General features: G+C 39.1%; 1 protein-coding gene and 1 non-coding gene across 5 annotated transcripts in view; one reads left to right on the forward strand and one right to left on the reverse strand.

Moving 5' to 3' along the window:
• Window positions 1-23377, forward strand: part of Osbpl1a (oxysterol binding protein like 1A) — a 179880-nt gene that overhangs the window by 109936 nt on the left and 46567 nt on the right. For 3 of the 4 annotated variants that reach the window (XM_010643791.1, XM_033757581.1, XM_010643816.2), the window contains one exon: window positions 6422-6578. In XM_010643791.1, coding sequence (XP_010642093.1) covers window positions 6422-6578 — 157 coding nt within the window. Of the gene's footprint in view, window positions 1-6421; window positions 6579-23377 lie in introns of those variants that run through there. The other variant, XM_033757582.1, reaches the window with a different exon arrangement.
• LOC117283785 lies at window positions 13671-13782 on the reverse strand. Its single transcript, XR_004514825.1, has one exon. It is a non-coding gene; the product is annotated as a U6 spliceosomal RNA (small nuclear RNA).

Genomic DNA, 23377 nt, shown 5'->3' on the forward strand with positions numbered 1-23377 from the left:
AAAAAAAAAAAAAAAAAAAAAGCCCCTGATCCCCAATCCCCCACCACTTCCTTTCCTGTGATCTTTCTTAAGTATCCCCTCTTTATGTGCTTTTTCCTGCTATGTACAGTTACTCTCAGCCAGGTCATCACTGTGACAGACCTGTCCTTCCTTAGGACTTCCTTAGGACTCTACGTCTCCGGAGTAGAGACACTTATACTCTTCTCTCTTCTTTTTCCACTTCAGACCTAGATCCTTCATACCAGAGCGTGGTTTCTGGGGCATTAGCATGGGCATCACCTGAAAGCTTGTTGGAAACGCAGAATGTGAGACCCAGCTCAATCCCAGTGAATAAGAATCTGCATTTTTTATAGATCCTGGGTGATTCATGTGCACAGCATTGCCTTAGATGTCCTCATCTAGTCACGTGCCTTTAAATGCTTGTCTGTGTTCTGATAAATCTGTCAGTTTTCTATATCTGACCTCATTCTTCCCCTTGAACTTCAGACTCTTATCTAAATACCTACTTGACATATCCACTTAACTGCCTAATGTGATCTTACCATAAATGCCTTTAAATGTCTGGAAGAGAACTGTTGATTTCTCCTCACAAGCCTACCACTTCTGTACTTTTCATTACTTTGGTAAATGGACGATGTGTTTTTCCACATGCTGAGGCCAGGGCCAAGAACCTTTGGATTAACTGCTATAGCCCCCCCCCCATATTCAGTCTGTCAACAGATCCTGTCAGATCTACCCTCAAAAGACAGCAGTATCTGGCCACATCTCATAATTCACCTGACAGTTCATCTCATGAAGTCACTCATAATTTGTGCAGACTCACACCCTATTGTTTCTCACTGGAATTATTACAGTAGCTCTCTGACTGGTCTCTCTGCTTCTACATTACTTCCTACAATATTATGAGCCCTGATGTCATTGGCATCCTTTCCAAGCACAGTCTTTTCACATTGATTTTCTACACAGAACCCACCAGTTACTTTGTTCCTCAGCCTGAACAAGAGCCAGAGCCGAACCACTGAGCTAAATCCTCGGCCACTCTGGACATTTTTAGAAGTGCTTGGTGCATGGGAAACTGTAAACAATAAAGGTATTAAGTTGAGCCTGTGTTTCCTGCCCAATTCCTGTTACTTTATGTAACAGGAGGAACAGTGATTTGGGCATTATTCCCAGTTCTTCCACATCTGGCTTCTTTGTACTGTTTCTTCTCCAGCCGGTTTTCAAAGGTCATGTGGTTAAAAAAAAGTGCTTATCTGGATAACTTCTACAAATTATTGGAATGTTTATATTGAAAACTTTCTTACCTGTTTTTGCGGGGAAGGCTTTTAATGGTAGGAAAAATCAGCATCTGAAAAGCTCCTTAATCAGAAAAGATAATAAACCCTCTTAATTCTAAAGTGGAAATTACAGTAACCCAAGCACATTGGTTTCCATGTCATTTTGATGAGAAATAAGATCACGTTTAGTCTGCAATGTGGTAAAAATAATTCTCTGTTTTTAATATGACCAGAGTTTTAAAAATCTGGGCTATTGAAGACTTGTCATATTAAAACCACCTAGGGTTTTTGTTGTCTATTCTGTTAATACTGCTGTTTTAATTGAGAAGTTAATCAGGCAGAGATTCTTTCTATCTGAAATACTTCACTGTAAATGACAATGTAAATCTTGTAAAATATAAAATGTTATTCAGAGTGTACAGAAATGATCACAAGTCACTGGAATCCTCTTTGAACTAGATGAGCATAAACTCACAAATAAGTGCATACCAAGTCTTCATTTCCCATCACTAGGGCTATAGGGATTTTCCTAATTGCCCATCAAAACTTCAATAAATAATGTAGAACTGTGTCATAAATTTTTACCTTATTTTTCAGGAGTCAATGAAGCAATCCTGAAATTCACTAGTGGCTTTGCTTGTTATGGAAAATATGTTCATGAGAAAAAAATGCAGTAGGAGATAAGGTCTGAAAAGCTAAGATCTGAATCTAACTCATATTGTGAGGATAAATTTCTATTGCTGCATTTAAAAATAGTCTGCAGAAAAAGCAGTTTTGCTCCTTTACAGTCATCTTTTATAATCGATGTTGAAGTGAGACACAGTAGGACTAGAATATAGTTCATTCACCCTAATAGATCTTTGGCTTTGGACTGACGGGCTTTTGTTTGCTCATTTGGAAGTTGTTTTTTTTTTTGGCGGGGGGCTAGCTGTAGTTAAATATATTCAACAAAAAATTACCTTTTTATCCATTTTAAAGTGCAGTCCAGGAGGATTAAGTACATTGCATTGTGTAGTCATCGTCACCGACTGTGTTTTTCAGCTTTCCATAGCTGTAACAAACACCCAAACACCTTATAAAGAAGAAAAGCTTCTAAACCGTGAGCTAGAGGAAATCTTAGTCTGTGATGGGTTGGCTCAGTTGCCTTTACACCCATGGTGAGGCTGCTCGTCCAGGTGGGAGCAGGCAGTGGAGCAAAGCCATTCAGTTCACATCCAGGAAATGAGATGAAGGGGCTGGGCCACACAGTACCCTTGGAAGACCTCCCATTAGTGCCACTGCTTACATTTCGACCTCTCCATAGTGCCACACTGGGGACTAAGCCTTTAGTACGTGAGTTTTGAGGGAATATTTAAGATCCAAACCATAACGCCATCCAGCACCAGAACTGTCTCATCATCCCAGACTGAAACTCCATACCTTTAAACACTTACACCCTATTGTTCCCTCCCCTTTTGTTTGTTTTTGAAGCATGAGCGTTGTAACTTAGACCACTGTAAGAGCACACAGTAACCAGCATACAGGAGGCATGAAACATATTCTTTTAACTTTATTCTTCTCAGGCACTGATATGTTGCCCAGTAATACTGGCTAACAGATAATGCCACACCTGTTTCATACTTAAATGTGTGAGCAAAATTGAAGAACCTGCAGTTTTAAGATTGAATTATCTCAAAGGCACTGAAATCTATTACTGATTTACTTAATGAGAAGACTTGAAAATTATTTCTGTGGGTAATGGGCTTTGTCTATCAGTAAATTGTCATAGGGGCTATGGCCTCCTTGGTACTGTACTTAGCTAAACATGTTTGAATTCAGATATCCCAGAATTGTGGGTCTCGTATGAAACGAAGCCACACTGGAAATAGGCAGATTGATGTGACTATGCTAAGAAGGTATGATCAGTTAAGAATGGTTCCCTCTTATCAACCTAGTAAGTCAATGCCATTTCATACTACATACGTCAGCCATCTCTCTGTTCATAGTACTAGGAATAACTGCTTTTATAGCAGCTATTTTGATCTCACACTATTATAAAGGTTGTAGTTGATAGTGTTTCCTTCTTTGCTTTTGGTGCTACAAAGTACAGAGTTTGATTTCCCTCTAGTAAATACAGAACCTAATGGCATACTTTACTAGCTCATTCCTAGTTTTATTTTATATTCGCTTTATCCCGGTGCCTGTCTCTGATTTTTGCCTTGTGTAGTCAGTATCGTGACTGAAAGCCTCATTCCCACTTCAGCTTCCTCTTTCACCTGAGTACTTCGCTTCTCCGTGCACTGGGCCATGTTGCTCCTTCTGCCTGGATAGCCCCTGTGTTGCACCTGCCTTCCTGCCCACTCTTACTCTTTGCCAACTTACGCAGCAGCCATAGCTCTTTCCTGACAGACTACCTCTGTAGAACGGAGCCTCCCTTGTGGCCCCTGTCCCCAGTCAGACTTGTGTCATCGCACCTAGAAAACCCCAAGCAGTCTGCCTCCTTTCAACCCTTCCAATCCCGCAGGCCTTGCACATAATACAGTAAAGGGGGAGTAGGCTGATTAAGTTATGTCAGATACAGTGAGTGAGTCAAAATTAGAATTTAAAATGGACATTGGCCTTTACAGTATAGAGGCAATTAGTGACCTTTGTCTGGGCCCAGCAGGGATGGGTGGGGATACTCTGATTATACTGGAGAATGGGGGTTTGGGAGTAAGTAGGGAGGAGTAGGCTGTAGGGAGAAGTAGGAAAGAGATGGATGAGAGGACACGCAGGGAAGGGCCCTGTGCCGCTTGCCTCAGAGGATCTGCAGTGCTGCCCAGTGTGGTTCCCTGGGGTGAGCAAGTAGCCCCCACGGCCTTTTCCTGAAGTGGCTGGCACGGGGAAAAGTGGTGGTGTGTATTCACTACACTAAAATTGTTTTGGGAAAAGTATCTCTTCGTAGCAGCTCTTAGGGCCTCCTGTTCATTTACTGTGCATCTGCTTTTTGTATAAAAACAAACAAAACCTCCTTTAGGTGGGCAAGTCCTTGCCTTATGATTTGTATCTCTTAAAGTGTAACCATAACATCCTGTGCATAGAAATGTTTGTAAATGCTTGAGGTTTTTAAAAATTACTTTTTGATTCTTTTGACATCTAAATTATAAACTAAGGATGCATCTTAGATAATGCTAACCAATACAAAATTGTTCTGGTTCTAAGTTCTAAATTTTTTTCATGTAAAACATTTAAAAATGTATATATGACCCCCCCACACACACACAAGACCACTGTAATCCACAATTCGGGTTTTGCCCTTGTGGCTCCTCGGAGAAGCTTCCCTCCTCTGCTGAGCACCATTTTCATGTTTTACCACTTATGGTCTCACCGCCTCTCCTGGCTGCCCTGCTTAACAACCCTCTGCCTCATGTGCCCAGTGTCTAGCAGCAAAGAGTGGATGGGACAAAATCTCTTCATGCTATTCAGAATGCACACAAGTTAAAGCTTATGCATTGTTTATTTCTGAAATTATTATTTCATGTTTTTGGACTGTGATCTCAAGAAAACAAAGTCCTAGATAGAGATACCACTATATGTTGCTTTATTTTGAGGCATGTGACCGAACAAAACTATGATTTTATTTTATTTTTTGTTGTTTTGTTTTTTTTGGTACCGGGGATCGAACTTGGGTCCTTGCGCTTGCAAGGCAGGCCACCGAACCGCTGAGCTAAATCCCCAGCCCCCAAAACTATGATTTTATTTTATTTTTTGTTGTTTTGTTTTTTTTGGTACCGGGGATCGAACTTGGGTCCTTGCGCTTGCAAGGCAGGCCACCGAACCGCTGAGCTAAATCCCCAGCCCCCAAAACTATGATTTTAGAAATTCCATTAAATTTGTATTTACAGAAAACAATGAAAGCTTTCTCAACACTGAAAGTCTGTCTGCAAGTAGCTTGCATCATTTAAAGGACCCAGTGTTGTGTGTCCGAGGTGTGCTGTTCTGCAGCTCTGTGGCCACTGCTGTGGCCCTGCAGTAGTTCTTCCCAGTGAGTCACATGTGGCAACAGGAAGGCTCCACAGTGTGGGCAGCAGTAGGGGAGATTATTTTGTTTCTGGAAAGTTCAGCCATGATACATGCTGTGGGATTGTGCATGAATGTGCTTAAAGAAGTTTGCTTGAATGTGTGTCAGAGTCTTTTACAGAGCTGAGGATAGATGTGTGGTTAGGCTACAGGTTTTCTTGAATTTCCAGTTTTAGTAAAGATGGAGGTGTCATTTAGAGTTGTGTGGAGATAGTGACTGCTGTTTTGAGCTGCAAGGTAGTGTTAAACAAGGAGTCAGAATGTGGCTCACATCCTGCCTTTCCCACTTACATTAATGCACTTGTTGGTAACTCCATTGTCCTGCCTCACAGTCACCAAAGCATCCTGAGATGCTCAAAGAAAAAAATGTGAAAGTGCCTGAAAACTATTGTGGAGTGTACAAAATTAGTCATCTCATAACTCCCAAACAGGCAGATGGCTCCAATCTGAGTACTTAGCCAGCTGGGAACATGGCATTTCCATCCTGAGAATACTTTCCTGATAATTAATATACGGACACTTTGAGCTTTAATTCTTTCAGGGTTTAAGTAATACACTGAAGGGCTGGGGATTTGGCTCAGTGGTTCCACCACTGCCTTGTAAGTGCAAGGGCCCAAGTTCGATCCCTGGCACCAAAACAAAACAAAAAACAAAAAACCTGGAAAATTATTTTAAAATGTATTGTAAAGTTCATTTTTGTGTCTGTGGTATTTGATATGATTTAAACTTCTCACAAGTATAACTCCTGCAGATTTTCCTTATGAATGAGTTTTAAAATTTGATTGTTTCCCTCTATGCTTAAGATGCTTTGAGAGGGAAGAACTACACAGAACTACTAAATATGATTTCTTAAAAATTGGGTAATCTTTGGAAATCTCTTTCAGTATATAAGATTGGTTTACGTGTAGGTTTATGTAAGCATACATCTGTTTCATAAATCCACTTGAGCCTCCTTGGGTGCAGGTTTTCTCAAATCCCCAAGGAGGTATTTAACGGATGGATTGTTGCAGGACAAAGTAGGCTGCTTGAGTTTCAAAGCCTGATGCCGTTGTTACTGGAACATCGCACCACGTTCAGTTCACCATGATGAACCTGCTTTCCCACAGATTCCGAGTCAGAGAAGTCCCTGAGTCGACTGGAAGCAGTGACAGCAGAGTCCTTTGAAGAGGAAGAAGAGCACGTGAGCAGTAGAAAACACAGAATGTCCGAAGGGAAGGATTGTGGTGGAGGAGATGCTCTCTCCAATGGCATCAAAAAGCACCGGTAGGTTGGCCTTTAACAGCTGTCTTTGCTGTCTGTAGATTTGGGTTCTCAGAGAAATGTGCTCCTTCTCTCTCTGGTGGATATTTGTGTTGCTGTGTCACCTCAAAGAAAGGATTTAACTCAGATACTTGTTCCTTTGTCCATTTAAGGGAACGTCAGTCTGTGAGTGTAGGAACAGAGCACCAAATTCGGTGTAGCAGCCGTGTTTTCAGGGGAACATAGAAGTCCTTCCATTGGCACCTGAGAAAGGTTATTGAGGATGATCTGTTGAAATTGATGCTGTGTTCCCTCTTTCATCATACATCTTTTATGACTCTGCCTCCAATGCTGTTTTAGTTCCTAGTCATTTGATCTTCTTGCTGGTTTTATTAAGAATGAATGGTAATATTGCCAGCCCGTTTACACAATTTAGTTAAATTTAAACAAAGGCTGTTATTGGGGCCCAAGATTTGCTGAGCTGATGCATTTTCTATGGTCTAACAGTGTTAACAATATTTCTGTTCCCTTGATGGCTTAGTCCTAGAGATTGTCCCAGTGAAAGGGATGTAACGGACACCACACTTCTTTGGTTTCAGCACAAGTTCACAGGCACAAGCGTGTATGTATATGCTGGTATTCACGTAGTGAGATATTTTATAAAATTATCAGTAAAGGATACATCCTGTTGGCTTTGTGAAAATCATTTTTGGGGTAAGGAGGATAAATAGTGAATTTCTACAAAATAGTTGTTCGTTTGGTTCATATTTTTAGATTGTTTAATGCCATGATTCTGACCACAACTGGTCTCATGTTGTTTTGGGAAAAATATATACATCACTTTGCTGATTTATTTGTACTTTTATTAACAAAAGTGTCTTGGTTTGTGTTTACTTTTAGGACGCCAGTGAGTTTAGGAAGTAACTAGATAAAGATAGTATTTTTTTGTTGGCCTAGAAGTTGTCCTCTAAACTTGCTCCTGAATAACTGTCCCTTGGTGGAGTTGACACTTGCAGATGACGTGGTGAGCAGTGAATGTCTTCCCTCACTTCCTCACTGTCTGTCAGTTCCTTTGGAGTCTGAGACTCCAAAATAGCAAGCCTGGCAAGTTTGCCAGTTTCTAAAGAGAAGACAACCTTTAGCTATTAATACCTCCATCATGCCATCCAGTGAGAACACAGGTGAAATCTTTGGAAGGCTCACAGAAGAGTACAAATGTTGGCTACAATTAATTATCAGAATGAGTACTATGCTTAGAGCAAACAGCGGTCTTATGCTGTGGTTGAAGGGATTTCTCTACACCTTTTCAGAACTAGGTAGCCTTTTTATAGAACTACTGTAATCATGGCAGTAGTTTGCATTTGACATATTCAGGTATTCTGTGTTCGGTTTTAGTCACACCTGGAATGGTACAAATGTGAAACTTCATGTTCAAAAACCTGAAGTCGGAACAAAGCCACTAAGGAAGAACATAAACTAGGTTGTAACTTTACCAGAAAAGTTAAACTGATTTTTAAAAAGAAGATGAAACTTATTAAATCTATAAAATGGAACATCTCATTCCTCAGTTACTCATATCAAAATAGGGGCACTTAGGAAATTGTCAGAAGCCTAATAGGTGGGAAAACTTAATTTTCTGCTTAAAAGTAGCCTTTTTTTCCCATAAAATTCCTTTGTAGTGAAAGAGTGTATGCCATTCATAATTAAGAGATTTAACGTTAGAACAGGAAAAATGTTGAAGTATTCAGCGATACCAAATCTCTGCTGCCTGTGCCCTAAGTAGTATGATAAATCAGTATTCATAGTTGGAGATTGCTATACTGGTATTGAGTAGTTTGTATTGATAGTGATTATGGTGTAGATTTAGAAAAGCAGACATGTGTTATTAGGTTAGGTACAGGTGTTTGTTAGATCCAAAGTGATAATGAAATATATTGGAAATTCATGTGACATTTGCATTCACCCTTGTCATAGAGTTCTGATTCTAATACTGAGAAATTATTTCCTTAACACTTAACGTTCTCACAAAAGTCTTGCATTTGCCCCTCACCCCATACCACCAGTTATTCCCTGGCAAAAGTCTTAAATTTAGGAAATGAACACATGAGAACACATATGGATTATAAGATTTTAAAAAAGAGAATACATAGTTTTAAATGGGAAAAGGAAAGCCTTGATAATTATAGTCCCATCTTAACTAGTCTCTTATAAAGTGGAACAAGGGTTTTCAGTCAATTGTTTTCAGCCTCAAAATCATTTGTGCAACCAAAATTTAATGTGAAAACTATTACAGTCTTACAGTCTTCATTTTGATAAACGCTCTAACCCAGAATGTACAGTAAGTTGCTTTGTGAAAATTAGTCTACATCATGGCATAGTAACATCTATATTTACAGGGCTTGTTCCCATCTTGGCCATGTGCCATAAGAACAATTATCTGTGCTTGGAACTGATTTATTGAATTTATTTTGAGAGTCCTATGCTTATAACTTGTTACACTTTTACCCAAATTGTATGTTTGGTAAAGATACCAATATTTATTTGAATGTTGGGTACAGTGTGAGAGATCCTGATTTTGAGTACATTAGCCAGAATCTGGAAATATTGAACTCATACTACAGTTCTAAAAATACAATTCACTATATTAATAGCATGAATCATTTAAAGGAGAAAACTATGAGAAAACTATATTCCTAATAAAAATTAGTCATTCATGATGAATAGATTTATTAGCAAATCACAAATAGAACCTTTTTAATCTGGTTAAAAATTACAGCACACAAATTGCTTGGTAAAGACATATTGAAATGGTTTTGTAAAACAATATTGATTATTCAGTACTGTAGCAGCAAAGTATTATTTGTAAGAATTTGTTTTTTATATTTATATTCGCTCAATCTGGTGTTCTAGTCAGTAAAAATAATGCAATAAAATTAATATCATTTAAAAAAATCAGTATCCTTGTTGGTGGGAGTACAGACTGGTGCAACCACTGTGGAAATCAATATGGAGATACCTCAAACAACTAGGATTAGAAGTCCCATTTGACTCAGCTATTCCTCTGCTTGTTAACATCCCAAAAGAATTAAAAGAATCATACCACAGTGATATATGTTCACCCATGTTTATAGTGGCACAGTTTGTAATACCTGAAACTTGGAAACTGCCCATTACTGGAGACTGGATAAAGAAGATTGGTTTTTTAATAAAATGGAATACTACTCAGCCACAAAGAATAAGAAACTAGAGAGATTTATAGCTAAGTGGATGCACATTGAGGCCATACTCTTAAGTGAAATTAATAAGTTAAACATGTGTAAATACCAAATAATTTCTGTAGTGTGAAAAAGTAAAATTGTAAATAAGGATTAAAATATATAAATAATATTGTGTAACAGGAAGAAAAGTCTAAATATGTAGAGGAAGTGGGAGGGGTAGGGGAAAGGTAAAAAGGGAAAAGAAAAAATCCGTGAAAAGGAAAAACATGGAAACAATATCTTTGTAAATAGGGAAGGGTGGAGGAGCTGAGGAGAGGGCTGGGGAATGGGGAAAAATAAAATCCTGATAGGTCATGTATAGGTGGTGCAAGATCCCAATGATGAATGTAACTGTGTTGTATACCTGGTATGTACCATTTAAGATAAAAAAATAAAACAGGATATCTAGTCTTGTCTATTCATTATTACTTAGAGCCCACAGCCAGAGTCATAACACATAACAAAACCTAGAAATAGAATATTTTATCCACAGATGGCACAGTTGTTTACATAGAAAACCTGTAATGTTCATAGAAAAATTATTAGAGTTACTTGTATTTGTTGGCAAGGTTGCTGTACACAAGACTACATTTCTATGTATTATCAGTAGAAACTGCAGTTAAAATTGGGAGAAAAGAGATATTTAGATCAACTATTAAAAAGCTACATGACTAGAAATAGATCTTAGCCAAAAAAAAAAAAAAAAAAAAAAAATTCCGGAAAAAGTCTAGTAAAACTCACTGCAAAGCAAAATACATAAAAACATTCTTATTGATCTGTAGATTTCAGTATAATTTTAATTAAAACCATATTGCCATTTTCCATGTAAGGTGGTAGTAAGTAGATTATAAAATTTGTAATAAGTACAAAGGGCTTTGAAGAGACAAAACACTGCTCAAAAGCCAGATCAGTTTTAAAAAAAAAAAATGTTTGCGCTACCAAACATCAAAGTTGATGATAAATATTTCAGAATTTTTCTGGAGATAGTTTGACCTGAGAACAGAAGGGAGGAAAAAAGTCCCAAAGACTCACATGTGTAAGGAAGCCTAGTACATGTGATGGAGCTAGTGCAACAGATCACTGAGGGAAAGAACACATGGCTTGGTAAAGGATGCGTAGAAAATCATTTAATATGAGGCAGGAAGAGGAAATAGACCCCTGTTTCATGTTCAGTGACCCCCTCCATATCTGCTGGTTTTATACCTATGGATTCCAGCTAGTCATTTAAAGTAATTGGTGGGGGGAAAAAACAAACATAGACAGGTCTTTGTCTTTTTGTCATTATTCCATAATACTTTATAACAACTCTTTGCATGACGTTTGCATTGTATTAGGTACTATAAGTAATCTAGAGACGATGTAAAATATATGGGAGGACATGTGTAACCACATGTGACAAATACTATACCATTTTATACAAGGGGCCCAAGAATCTGCAGATTTTGGTATCCGAGGGGATTCCTAGAACCAGTTCCCTGCAGATACCAAGGGACAACTGTATAGGTGAATCAAACACTTAGATGTAGCCAAGGATTTAGGTCAGCGGTTCGGTGGCCTGCCTTGCAAGCGCAAGGACCTGAGTTCAATCCCCGGTACCAAAAAAAAAAAAAAAAAAAAAAACACCAAACACTTAGATGTAAAAGGGCAACGTTTGAACAGTTTCAGAAGAAAGCAAAGTATATAAAATATCCTCATAATTTTGAGATAGGAAAATATTTTACAACAGCTACATCAGTTTTTTCATCTGATTCTAATTAACTTACTTGCACTTGATATATTAACTTGAGTAAAGCCATCAGTAGTAAATGTGGCTGAGAATCTCCAAGGTTTTGTTATACTGAAATAGATTGGGGCTCCAGATGACTGCTTAGCTTTACTCAGCATTTGTGACTGCCCTAGATATGAACTATTAGGTAGCCAGAAGGAGAGGATCATAACAACTGTTGTCTTCCGTGTATGAAGAATTCATAGGAGAAATACACTGATAAGTTGAAGTCAAGTGAACAGACTGAAAATAGAAGCTAAGAGTAAGAATATATTGAGAAGCTGTTGTCAGTGACAAATACAAATTATCCAGCACTGAATATATTTAATCACTGGAATAAACCCAATTTGCCTTTGAACTCTCCCTGAGCACGTGCAACAGATGATTTGGATTCACACTTGGTAGGTCAGGAACTTGAGAACAAGTCACCTCACCCAGTGCTCCTCTGCTGCTCTGGGCGGGTACGGACAACTCCTTCTTGTTATGTAGTGACCAGGGGCACGTAAGCTACATCTCTGACTTTCAGGGTACTCAGGAGTCTTGAGGAAGATAGCAAGAGCCTTGGTCAGAATTAGCTTGATCCTTGGAAGGGCTTGTGGGCTGGCGGAAGCAGTGGTTCCAGAGCCCCCCTATCTGTGCTGTCTTCGTGCTGCACACTCCTCGCCCAGGGTACATACTTCCCTTGCAAAGTAGAGGGTTGCAATGAAAAGGAGGAGTCACTGCTAGAAAATCAAGTGGCTGGGTAGTGGGGCCTGCCTGTGACAAGCTGGACACATGCCTGTCTCAGCAGCAGAAGAGGGAGGATCACCAAGGAGTAGACAGTGAGGAACTCCAGGAGAGGAGCAGAGAAAGATGCTGGATCCTTTCAGAGGCATGCAGGTTGGGTAAAGGCATTGCTCTACTGCAGGGGAGGGTCAACTATTTCCTGTCAGGAACCTGCAGGAGACTGAGACCAGTGCACATTGGACACTTGGAATAGACTGGCAAAATGGGTGGCAGAAGTGGGGGACTAGAAATCAGCCAGCCACTCAGATTACGGGACATCCATCTATTCCTGCAAAAGCACATTTGGAGACCTCTTAGAAATAAGGAATGACAGCTTGACAGCTGGGGCTAGTCATCCGAGCAAAGAGGGTTCCCATTTAAAAACCTTTTCTAGGGCCGACAAGCTATATGATTCATTAGGAAAATGCAGAAGGCCGGAAAAGCCTGAGCTCTTAATGCTTTCTTATTCCCAGGTTGAGCTGCCAAGGTTATTGCCATGAATTATACTAGGAGAACTGTATCACCTTTCCATTGAACCTTCACCTCTTCATACTGCACTTGAGTTTAGAAGGCAAATGGAGTTGCTCTTTTGAAAACAGTGGCAGAGGCTCAGAGTCCCATGGGCTCTTCTCCTTGTCCTGTCCTCAGTCCCAGTGATACCACTTTGGGGCCCTGAGACTCACAGTTGGAGAAGCACAGCCTTTTTCTAGTCTTGGCGGTTTGTAAACATGTGATGATAGGACACATTTTCACCTCTAAGAGCTTGTTCTAACCTGTTCTAGACAGATGCTTATTGTAGGCAAATGAAAGCAGCTTTCTAGGGCAGCCATAATTTGCAAAGCTCTGCTTGAATGAATGTAATAGCAAGTAGCTAATAATGAATTGGTATTTACCTAGACTGAAGAAAAAAAAATTTAGGTATATCCCACTTTAAAACCTTTTTATTATGAAAAATTTAAAACATGACTATAAATAGACTAATATAATGAGCCTTTGTATACCCATCATTCATCTTCGGTACTTGTCATGTGCCTAACTTTGTTTCATCTACAAACTTTCACCTCCCATCTTCTGGAGTTTTAAAGCAAATCTAAGACACATTGTTCAACATTACTTTTCAAGACATTGCTTTTTGATTAACACAAATTTATATATTTACATCCTGGGTTTTGAAATAAATATACATTGTAGAATGGCTGAATCACATACTTATTTTTTGTGGTAAGGACCCTGACGCTCTGCATTCTTAATGACTTTCATGTATACAATGAGTGCATTATTAACTGTAGCCATCAAGTGTACAGTAGACCTCTTCAGTTTAGTCTTCCTGAAAATATGGCGTGCTTCATGAATTTGCATGTCATCCATCTGCAGATCAGGACTATACTTATCATCTTTGTAATGTTCCAGTTTTTAGCTTCTATGCTACCAAAGTGAGCACTCCTCACCTTTAAGGAACTCAGTATGTATCTCTAAAACATTCAGATTCTTTTCCTCCCAAGCCATAGTACTATTACCATATATAAGTAATAGTTTCTTATCATCAAATCTTAATATTCAGATTTTCCTGTTTGTCTTATAAGTGTCTTTTAATAATTGGATCCAAATTGTCATTTAATAACGATACAGAAGTTCCACATATTCCATTTGGCTTATATATCTCTTAAGACTTTTTAAAAATAATTCTCTAGGTTTTCCCTTCCTTGTCTTATCTTTTCTTGCCATTTATTTGTTGAAGAAACTTGGTCATTTTTCCTGTGTAGTATTCTGTGATCTGGATGTTGTTAGATTTCCCGTGACTTAAGATGACTGCTACATAAAAAGAATAGCCTTCCCCTTCCCATAATGCCCTGCTTCTCACCTAAAAATATGGCTTCTCCCAGTAAAGGACAGCCTTCTTCTTCCCATTAAGCCTCTTTTCCCCCTGTGAGAGTAACCTGATACTCGCATCCTCCTGGTGACTTGTGATGACACAAGCCCTCCTAGTGATGTCAGAAGCTCCTCTAATCTCTAGCCACTACATCACTCAAACCCTCTTGGCAAGTATGCAGCACAGGATTTTACAGCCTGTAATTTGAGTACTAGTGTGATCTCCCTTTCTCTCTCTACCCCCCTCCTTCCCTCCCCCATCTCCCTCTCTCCTTCAGAAACAACCCAGCAGATCCTCCCCATAATAAAGGCTTCTTGTGCTCTTGGTCTGGTCCTGGTTTTTGGCTCTTTTTACCTGACATATCTGGTGCTCACACCCAGGAGGACAGTGGTTCACTGTGACAATCCCCCATGGGCCAGGGTCGATTGACCCGCCTCCTCCGGACCACATCTGCCATCCCAGGATCTCCTCAGGGCTTTCTATCTTTGCCATTGCTGACGACTCACATCCACACAGGTCACTGATTACAGGGTGAGTAGGCAGTGGGTCCTCTGTCTCACTCTCATTCTCTCCCTCCAGGGACTACTCGGAATTCCAAGCTCTTGGTCAGAGAGACCCTCTCGGGCCACTGGGCCCAGGACCGTGCCCTGGGGATGCCCCATAGGCCTGACTCCTCTCCTCCTCTTCCGGGGACTGGCTTGGGGAGTATCAGAAGAGACAAAGATGTTCCTCTCTTTTCCCCTCCTCCTAGGGAGCTAGCTCCTCCTCACCCACCCTAACCTGGGCACCCAACAATCCAAACCCCCTCCCTCAATGCCTCTTGGCTGCCTCTCGGTACAACTTTATTCCCTTGGATTGTTGGGACCTATCTTTAAGCAACAATGATTCATTTTTTATTGCAACCAAGTTTGACCTCAGTACAAATTAGATAATCTCAATGGCCCGAAAATGGCACTTTCACTTTTAACATACTACCCAATTTCCACAATTTTTGTAAAAAAAAAAAAAGCAAATGGTCAGAAGTCCCCTACCTACCCTTTCATCCCTCCCTATTTCAAACCTCTCAGGTGCTTCTAACCGTAACTCCGTGGTCCACCCCTCTTGTTCCATGCCCCCCTCATTCTCCTTGCCCAAGCAAGAGACTCCCTCCCCCTCCCACCTCAGCCCAGACTCCAAAGTGACTACTTTTGATCCAGCAGGGCACTTTTTATAAGGTTGCTCTGCATATGAGGGTCCTTTTGGTAAAATGCCATTTTAGTATTGTATATGTTATGTTTGGACTTAATTGCTTAAAATTATTGTAAAGTGGGTGTGAGTTTCCTCTAGTTTTGGTATTCAAGTTTGCCTATTTGTACAGAAAATTTACCTTACAGTGGGTTGTTGTCTTCATTCTGTATCTGCAAGCCAACTGGGCGTTAATTTGTCTCTAAAACATTACAAGTTTTTTTTGTTTTTTGGTTTCACCTACAAAGTAAGTGGGTCTCTGTATCTCAAGGTTACACATTTTTCTATGTTTCATTTATGGCAGAAATAAAACTCCAGGGCTACAGGACATAATAGACTGTTGTTGTATCTCAGATGTCACTGGACACCATAAGTAATCTCTGTTCTTGACCCTATATCCACCTTGAGGCAAGAGCTTTGTTATTGTTCCCTCCTCTGGCTAATTAACAAATGTACTTTTCATCTCCAACTTAAAATAGTTTTTAATCAGTACTGCTTAAAACATTTCTTGTACATTACAAATTCTTACATTGTAATTATAGGGTTAACTTAGTCTAACTGTATTTTCTTGATTAAAGAAAACCTCAAGGTTACAAATACTTTATTGTCATCCATCAGATTTTAAAGTATAACACCGAGGAAATAAAAAAGTGAACACTTTAAAATTTTAACAACTGAAGCCAAGTTGGTTATGAAAGGTTTATAGTAAATGAGGTAGAAAAATATGTTTTTGATATAAAAGGATTTTGTATGTCTTGTTAGAAGTCTAAAGAGAAATACACAAGACCAGAAGGCTTAGGTATGTCGAGAAGATATGCGGGAGTTATTTGTCAAAGAAATATATATGTTTGCTTGTTGGTTTCAGGTTTATTATAAAAAGAGTGCATTTACAGTCATAAAAAGCTTTCATTTCTTCTGATTCTAATTCTATGAGAGATCTCTGTTAATTGACCTGCAAAAGTTTTGACTAGTCTTAATTAAAAGAGATGTTATAATTCAATTGGCCAAATATATGTGAGTGCACTTTCATAAATTGTCTTTTATGTTTGTCTGTGTCTGTCCAATTGTTTGAAAGTGTTGTTATAGTTTTTGATCAAAATGACATCAAAGATACAAATACATTGTTAATTTCCACATCCTGGTTTTACAGGTTAAATAAAAAAATTATCAAGATAATTAAATATAAACTTTTAGGTTTGGATAGTCTCCTCTTGGTGAATAATAACTGCTGCTCAGAAAAATTTATTCTGGTCTTTGTTCACTAGTGGGGGCCCCAATATTTTCATAGCCTTATGGGAAGATATACCCCCAATAAATATCGCTATATATGTTTTTATAAAATGTTTACATTGGTTATCATCAGAGGGTTGAGTTCTAAATATGATATTGTGATATGTTTATAATGGTCATCTTCAAAATATATTTTCTGTGGAAAAAGAAGGAGTTATTAAAAAGATCCTTTTGGTACCAGGCTACACCATAGGACATAAGGCTTCATATAATTATAATAATTATTGTTACTACCTTTCTCGTATACAAAATACATTCATGTTTTCTGACTATACAGGTCTTCCAACATATTGTTTATGACAGTAACCTTTTGATCCAGGTATTTGCCCTTTTGTTCTGCTCCACCTGCTCATGATTTTGGGTACATTTGTAGGTCCATACCCTTTCCTTAGATGGCATCCGGTCAAAAGATAATAACTTAAATACGTTTCCTTTTTTGAGTGTGTTTTTAGAGGGGAATAAATACATTTAACAATGGCTATTTTAAACTGAGATTTTGTTGCAAAGATAATCTCATCATGATTGTCTTGCTGAAATATTATTTTGTATGACTCCCGATTCAAAGTTTTTTCTGTTAATATTCTACAGGAAATCAACTACTAGAAAAACCATGATTGAGGAAAATAACAGTCCTCTCACTATATTTTATTGTATTTTGGGGTACGGGGGACCGAACTTGGGATCTTGCACTTGCAAGGCAGACAGAACCTTTGAGCTAAATCCCCAGCCCTTCTAACTATATTTTAGATTCCAGGGTACTTGCTATCCAGATAAAGTTATGAGAGTTAAGCTCACTGCTCCTAAGGTACTACTGATGTCACTGATCTTCTCTTTTGGATGTTCAATCACCAAAGTGAAGAGACCAACACTCAAAGGTAACTCTAAGAAGACTGCCAATATTTTGGCCCTGGCCCTCCAGGGTCATCAAAGATCCAAGGTGTGAAGGAACCTATTCTACAACACCTTACATCTTTGGTTAGTCACCCAACCTCCTGAGCAGGGAGATTGCTGGACACCAGAGGACAAATGTAACGTGTGCTAAAAGTAGAGTCACTAAGAGAAAAAGTCTTCTACGCTTTCACTGAAAGCAACTTGGTCAAGCAAGGCCCATGACCCATCATCCTTAAGGCTGACACTGACAGGAGCTGAGACAATCTATGCATGGTTCCGAAAACACTGCCTAAAGAGACCTAACTGACCTTGACGGATAGCAAGATGTTCATATTGATTAACACGGGTCTTACTTTAACTTGGTCTTAAACACCCAGCAGAAAAAAATAAACAAAAGAGGCAATCAGTGAACAGGCACTAGCGATAGACTTTTGAGGGCTCCACCTCCCTGTAAAGGGCTAGATCTCCAAGTGGTAAACCAGATAACCCAGTCTCAAAAAAGGCTACCACAGTTATTTACTAACACCCTCCACTATCTCCCTGTCAGTATCTCAGACTATTGGATGTGTATGTCTGTTTATCCCTGCTCTTTTACTCTAATTCCCATCCCCCTAGATTTTAACCTGTCTCAAAAATTGGCAATTTATCCTCATTTCTGGGACCCTTCACTATAGGTCTCCCATTCCCTACACAAACCACTAACCTGACACACATGGGGCAAAATGACAACATCACTTGCCTTGCTTGCTCCCTCTTTATCTCAGAAGAGCACCCAGTCTGCCTATCCAACGGGCTGTTCTTCATATGCAGCCAAGAGGCATTCTGATGCCTCAACCGATCTGAAATTTTCTTTTGCATAGCGTTTCTCATCCCTCCCTTGACCATCTATACAGAATGCCAGATGTTTGAAAGTATCCCCTCATGGTCAAAGGTCAGCAAGAGGGCAGCCACCCTCCTGATGGAAGTGGGAGTCCTCACTGGCATGGGGATGGATGTAGCAGGTATCTCTACCTCTACACATTTCTATCAGGCATTGTCAATATAAATCTCAGAAGACATGGAAAAAATAAGCCAATCCCTAAACACAGTCCCGGACTAGATTACTTCCTTAGCAGCTGTTGTGCTCCAAAATAGACATGCCCTCAACGTGCTAACAGCAGCCCAAAGGGGAACGTGCCAGGCTCTAGGTGAAGAGTGTTGCTATTTTGTTAACCAGTCAGGCATAGTCAGGGCAAAGGTTAAATAAAGAATCACAACAATGCATCAAAAACCTTAAGGAACAAAGGGGATATGGGGAATGACCCAAGACTACTCCTGGCTCCAACAGATTATGCCATGGCTACTTCCCTTACTGGGCCTGCTGACCTGCGTGTGTCTTCTGGCCGTGGTAGGCCCACGCCTGTTCTGCTGTTTTCAAAATTTCTTGCAGGAACACATTTACCAGCCAGACAGTCATAGAACTTGTCATGGTGGGGCACTGGCCACTGTGACAGAGGGAGGAAGACCCCATCTATTGCCACCCCCATAATATCCAGGTTTAGCCCCAATCTTCGCCCCTTTGTCAGCTTGAAGCAACTCTAGAAAACAACTTTGCCCAATAACCGTAAAACAAAAGCCTGGAATGTTAGATTTCCCTTGCCTTAAGATGACCACTACATAAAAAGAATAGCTTTCTCCTTCCCATAATACCCTGCTTCTCACCTAAAAATATGGCTTCTACTAAAGGACAGCCTTCTACCCATCATGCCTCTTTTCCCACCATGAAAATATTCTGGTGCTCGCTACCTCCTGGTGACTAGTGATGACACAAGCCCCTCCAAGTGATGTTGCAAGCTCCCCCAATGCCTAGCCACTGCATCGCTCAATTCCACCCCAGTCCTTTAAGACCCACTCAGTCCTATAAGAAACTCTCCCTGTCTCAGCCACATGGCTTTCTCTCCTTCGTTCAGAGACAGCCTGGCAGATCCTCCCCATAATAAAGGCTTGTTATGGTCCTGGTCTGGTCTTGGTTTACGGCTCTTTTTTACCTGACAGATGCGTGACTGGTTGCATCTCTGGGATATCATTTAACACATTCTTTTACCCCTAGTTTCCTGAATTCTGCTATTTGACCAGATTTAGGCTTGAAATTTTTGGCTCAAATATTTGTTAGGTATATGCACTAATGGTCCCTCCTGTGTTGGTCAGTGGTTCTGTGCTGTAGGCTTTAGGCCCTTCAGTCTGACACTGCTGTGATAAAGTTGCTGGGCAGCCTTTCACCTAATGACTTTAGCAGCCGTTGTTGATCATTTTCTATAACCCCCTTTTTTTTTGAGCTGTAAAATAGAGATTTTCAATTCTTCATTCTTTCATTTATTAGCTGGAATTCTATAAAGAAGAGCTTTCTAATACCTCTTCTAAAAATGATACATATTATGTCAGTTCCCTAACATTCTTCAAAAGTGATGTATGAACAGGTGGATTAGATCTGTCTGTCTCTTGGTGTTATTTCCCCCCACTTTGTCCAGAGAGCTGTGTTGGCTTCTATGTCCATTTGACAGGACCCTGCTTGTTTTTTCTGTATTTTTGAAGTATAATTTGCATATGACATATACATACTGTGTTTGCTTTCCGATAGGTGATGTTTCTGGTTTGTTTCCTGCCTGAGACCTAGAGTCAGCTGTGTCTCTTAGGGAACCCTGTTTCTTTTTAATGTGAAGTGTTAATTTAGAAATAGCAGTCAACAGCAGTAAGGATGCCTATTGCTAACCTGTTGGACCCTGTTTTTAGTTATTCCCACGCATTGATGCATGGTTAGTGCATGTCATGGTTCCTAATAATGTTTCCCTAATTACCTATGTGCTTTATTCTGAATATATGTGTTTAGATTAATGCAAAACATATTAACATAAATACTTTTACTTGCAATGTGATTGTTGAAAAGTTTTAGGTTTCTTTTCAGTTGTTTGAAAATCTATCTTGTCTGGAATGTACTGTCAGATTTTGTGTTTGGTGCAGTCCCTTGCAGTGGATCTAACCTGTGCCGTTCTGTGGTTAAACTACCCCGGTGCACAGGCAAGCTCATTTGTTTCATTTACTTTCAAAACTCAGGGATTCCTTTTTGTCTAGTTTGACTTTTTTTTTTTTTTTTTTTGTACCAGGGATTGAACTTTGGGACCTTGTGCTTGCAAGGCAGGCAGCAGAACCATTGAGCCAAATCCCAGCGCTTGTCTAGTTTGACTTTATTATAGTTACGCATTTATATGATTTCAAAATTTTAAAAGAATATATTTAGACAAATCTGTTTTCAGTTTTTAATAGTGATTTTCCCCTTATAAGGGTAGCTATTTTTATTTCAGTGTAAGAAATAAAAAGATACTGTACAACTTTGATTTCTTTCACTTAACAATGTAGGCTGATCTCAATTCTTTAGGTTTTTGCTCTTTGATAATGATTATAATTGCATTGTTCCCATGCCACCCAGCGATACAGGGGTGTGTGTGTGTTGAGATGAGTCTTTTTACAATTTTGAATTGGTGATATATTTATGTGGCTCAAAATTCAGAAGCATAATAATCTGTTTTGCTTTTTATCTTTCTATTTTTTAATTAATTAATTTTGTGCTGTAAATAAAACCCAGCACCTCATGTATACCAGGAGAGAGCTCTACCACAGAGCTGTGCCCCAGCCTCATAATTTATAAATTTTAATTTCTGCTATTTAAACTAGAAGCTTCCTTCCCATTTTTAAATGCAACCACTCTTACTGCTGCATATAAATGTTTTCACACAAATGATAGAATTGTATACATATAGACCCTGAACTTACTGCTTTGAAATGCATATTGTAATTTATTTTTTATTGACTTTATTGGTACTTTTTAGTATACAGTACAGTTAACTTCATCATTGGGACGTTGTACCTTTACAGGACAGGTCTTGGTTCTCATTTTTCCCCATACCCCTGCCCTCCCTTCACCCCTTCCACCGTCCCCTATTTATAGCATTATTTCTTAATTCAACAAATTTTTGCTGAACCCCTTAACACCAGATTTTGTCCAAGGTGCTGGGCACAATTATGAGCAAAACCTTGCTTATGTATTGGGTGTCTCTCTAGGTGATGAGAGAGGTTGCACAGGTTTTTGTACGTTTATGACAAGTTTCTGTGAACTTCTCAAATCCGTTACCTGTTTTTCTACAGGAATGTTGAGCATATCAATTTTCAGGTGCTGTATAGTAATTACTAGGAAAAGTTTTAATGTGTGATATCAAGTGAAAATATTTTTTCCCCAGGTTTGTCAAAAGGAGAGATAATAATACCACATAATAAGAAATAAAATAGCCAAAGCCTTCAGTAAACACCATCATTAAAATTTAAATTTTGGGTTTTCTTGATTTTTGTGCATATCTATATAAATGTTATCATTGTGAACTAGAATAGTGTATTTATTAAGAGCTACAGTATGAGTTTGAATCCCATATTGTACATCTTTGCCAGCTTTAGACAAGTCATACTTTCTTTGAAACTCAACTTCATTTTCTTTAAAATAGGTGTAATAATAACGCCCACTTTGTTGATGATCTTTAGCAAGTGTGTGCAACCTATGGCCCGCCTCTTTTTTATTTTTTATTTTATGAGTAAATTATTTAAAATGGAAAGTTTTATTACTTAAATATATTTACTATAATACATATTTTATATGTGGTTCAAGACAATTCCTCTTCACTCAAAAAAATAAAACAAATGGTACACTGCAGGTTGGGTATAGCTGATCTACACAAACCGTTAAGCGATTCTGGTTCGTGAAATGTCACGTGCTATTGTACAAATGAAAACTGATAAGCCTAAGTAGATAAATGATCCTGCCTTCTTCCCTCCTTTTAATTTAGATGAAAAGTTCTTTGATTAGGTTTGGAAATCTATATTGTCCTTGGAAAATTGATTTTTAGAAAGAAATAGCCAAAGTGAAGGTACTGATCTTAGAAGAATACTTTTCATTTGGTAAAAGGGACACAAGAACTGTCTTAGTCTTTAAAGCCAGGAGCCTTTGATTTTCTTTACATTTTATAAGGTGTCTCATGCAGTTAGTCTGCAGCATGGTTTCGGTTGGTGATGCATATGCTTGGCTGGCTGTAAAGTTACATTGTCAGAATGTAAACAGGCGGCGGCTGGAGGCCTGCAGGCTCTTACTCCTCCATCCCTTGACATTACTTCCCCTTGTGGAGGTCTCATTACTTTCTCCCTTTGATCCCTAGACTTTTCAATCTCTTAGGTAAATATCCAGTTTCTATTTTCAAGTTTGCTTTAGGGACACTTAAAATCCTCAGAATGCTAAATGAAAGAAGTGGTTAAATATTCACCAAAATGTGCATTCTTCCTTAGCATCTTGCTCTATTTATCTGGAGACACTTCTCCCTCATCGCCCCCCCCCCCCCCCCCCGCCACTCATACACAAGCAAGTATTTTAGAGGTAGGGAATAATTTTCATCTGATAGTCTTGGTGGTCTTAGCCTGTTACTCTGTCTACATTTTATAATAATCCATCAATTAGGCATCTTGACTTGATGACGTGGAATTTTGTCTCTGCAAATATATTGAAGTGTCTTTCCCTTTTGGAACTGTGCCAGTCTGAATTTTGCCTCTAGGAGAAAACTGTCTCAGGGGACATAGAGTTCTTCAGTATTGTTTTCTTCACTTGTTACCTCGGGAGGAATTTTCTTCTCTTTAAGAAAACATCATATATAATAAGGATTTGCAAGGTAAATTAGAGAAGTGATTGTTT

This window comes from Fukomys damarensis, unplaced genomic scaffold (genome assembly GCF_012274545.1).
Source record: "Fukomys damarensis isolate Sample0158 unplaced genomic scaffold, DMR_v1.0_HiC HiC_scaffold_30, whole genome shotgun sequence".
Lineage (NCBI taxonomy): Eukaryota > Metazoa > Chordata > Mammalia > Rodentia > Bathyergidae > Fukomys > Fukomys damarensis.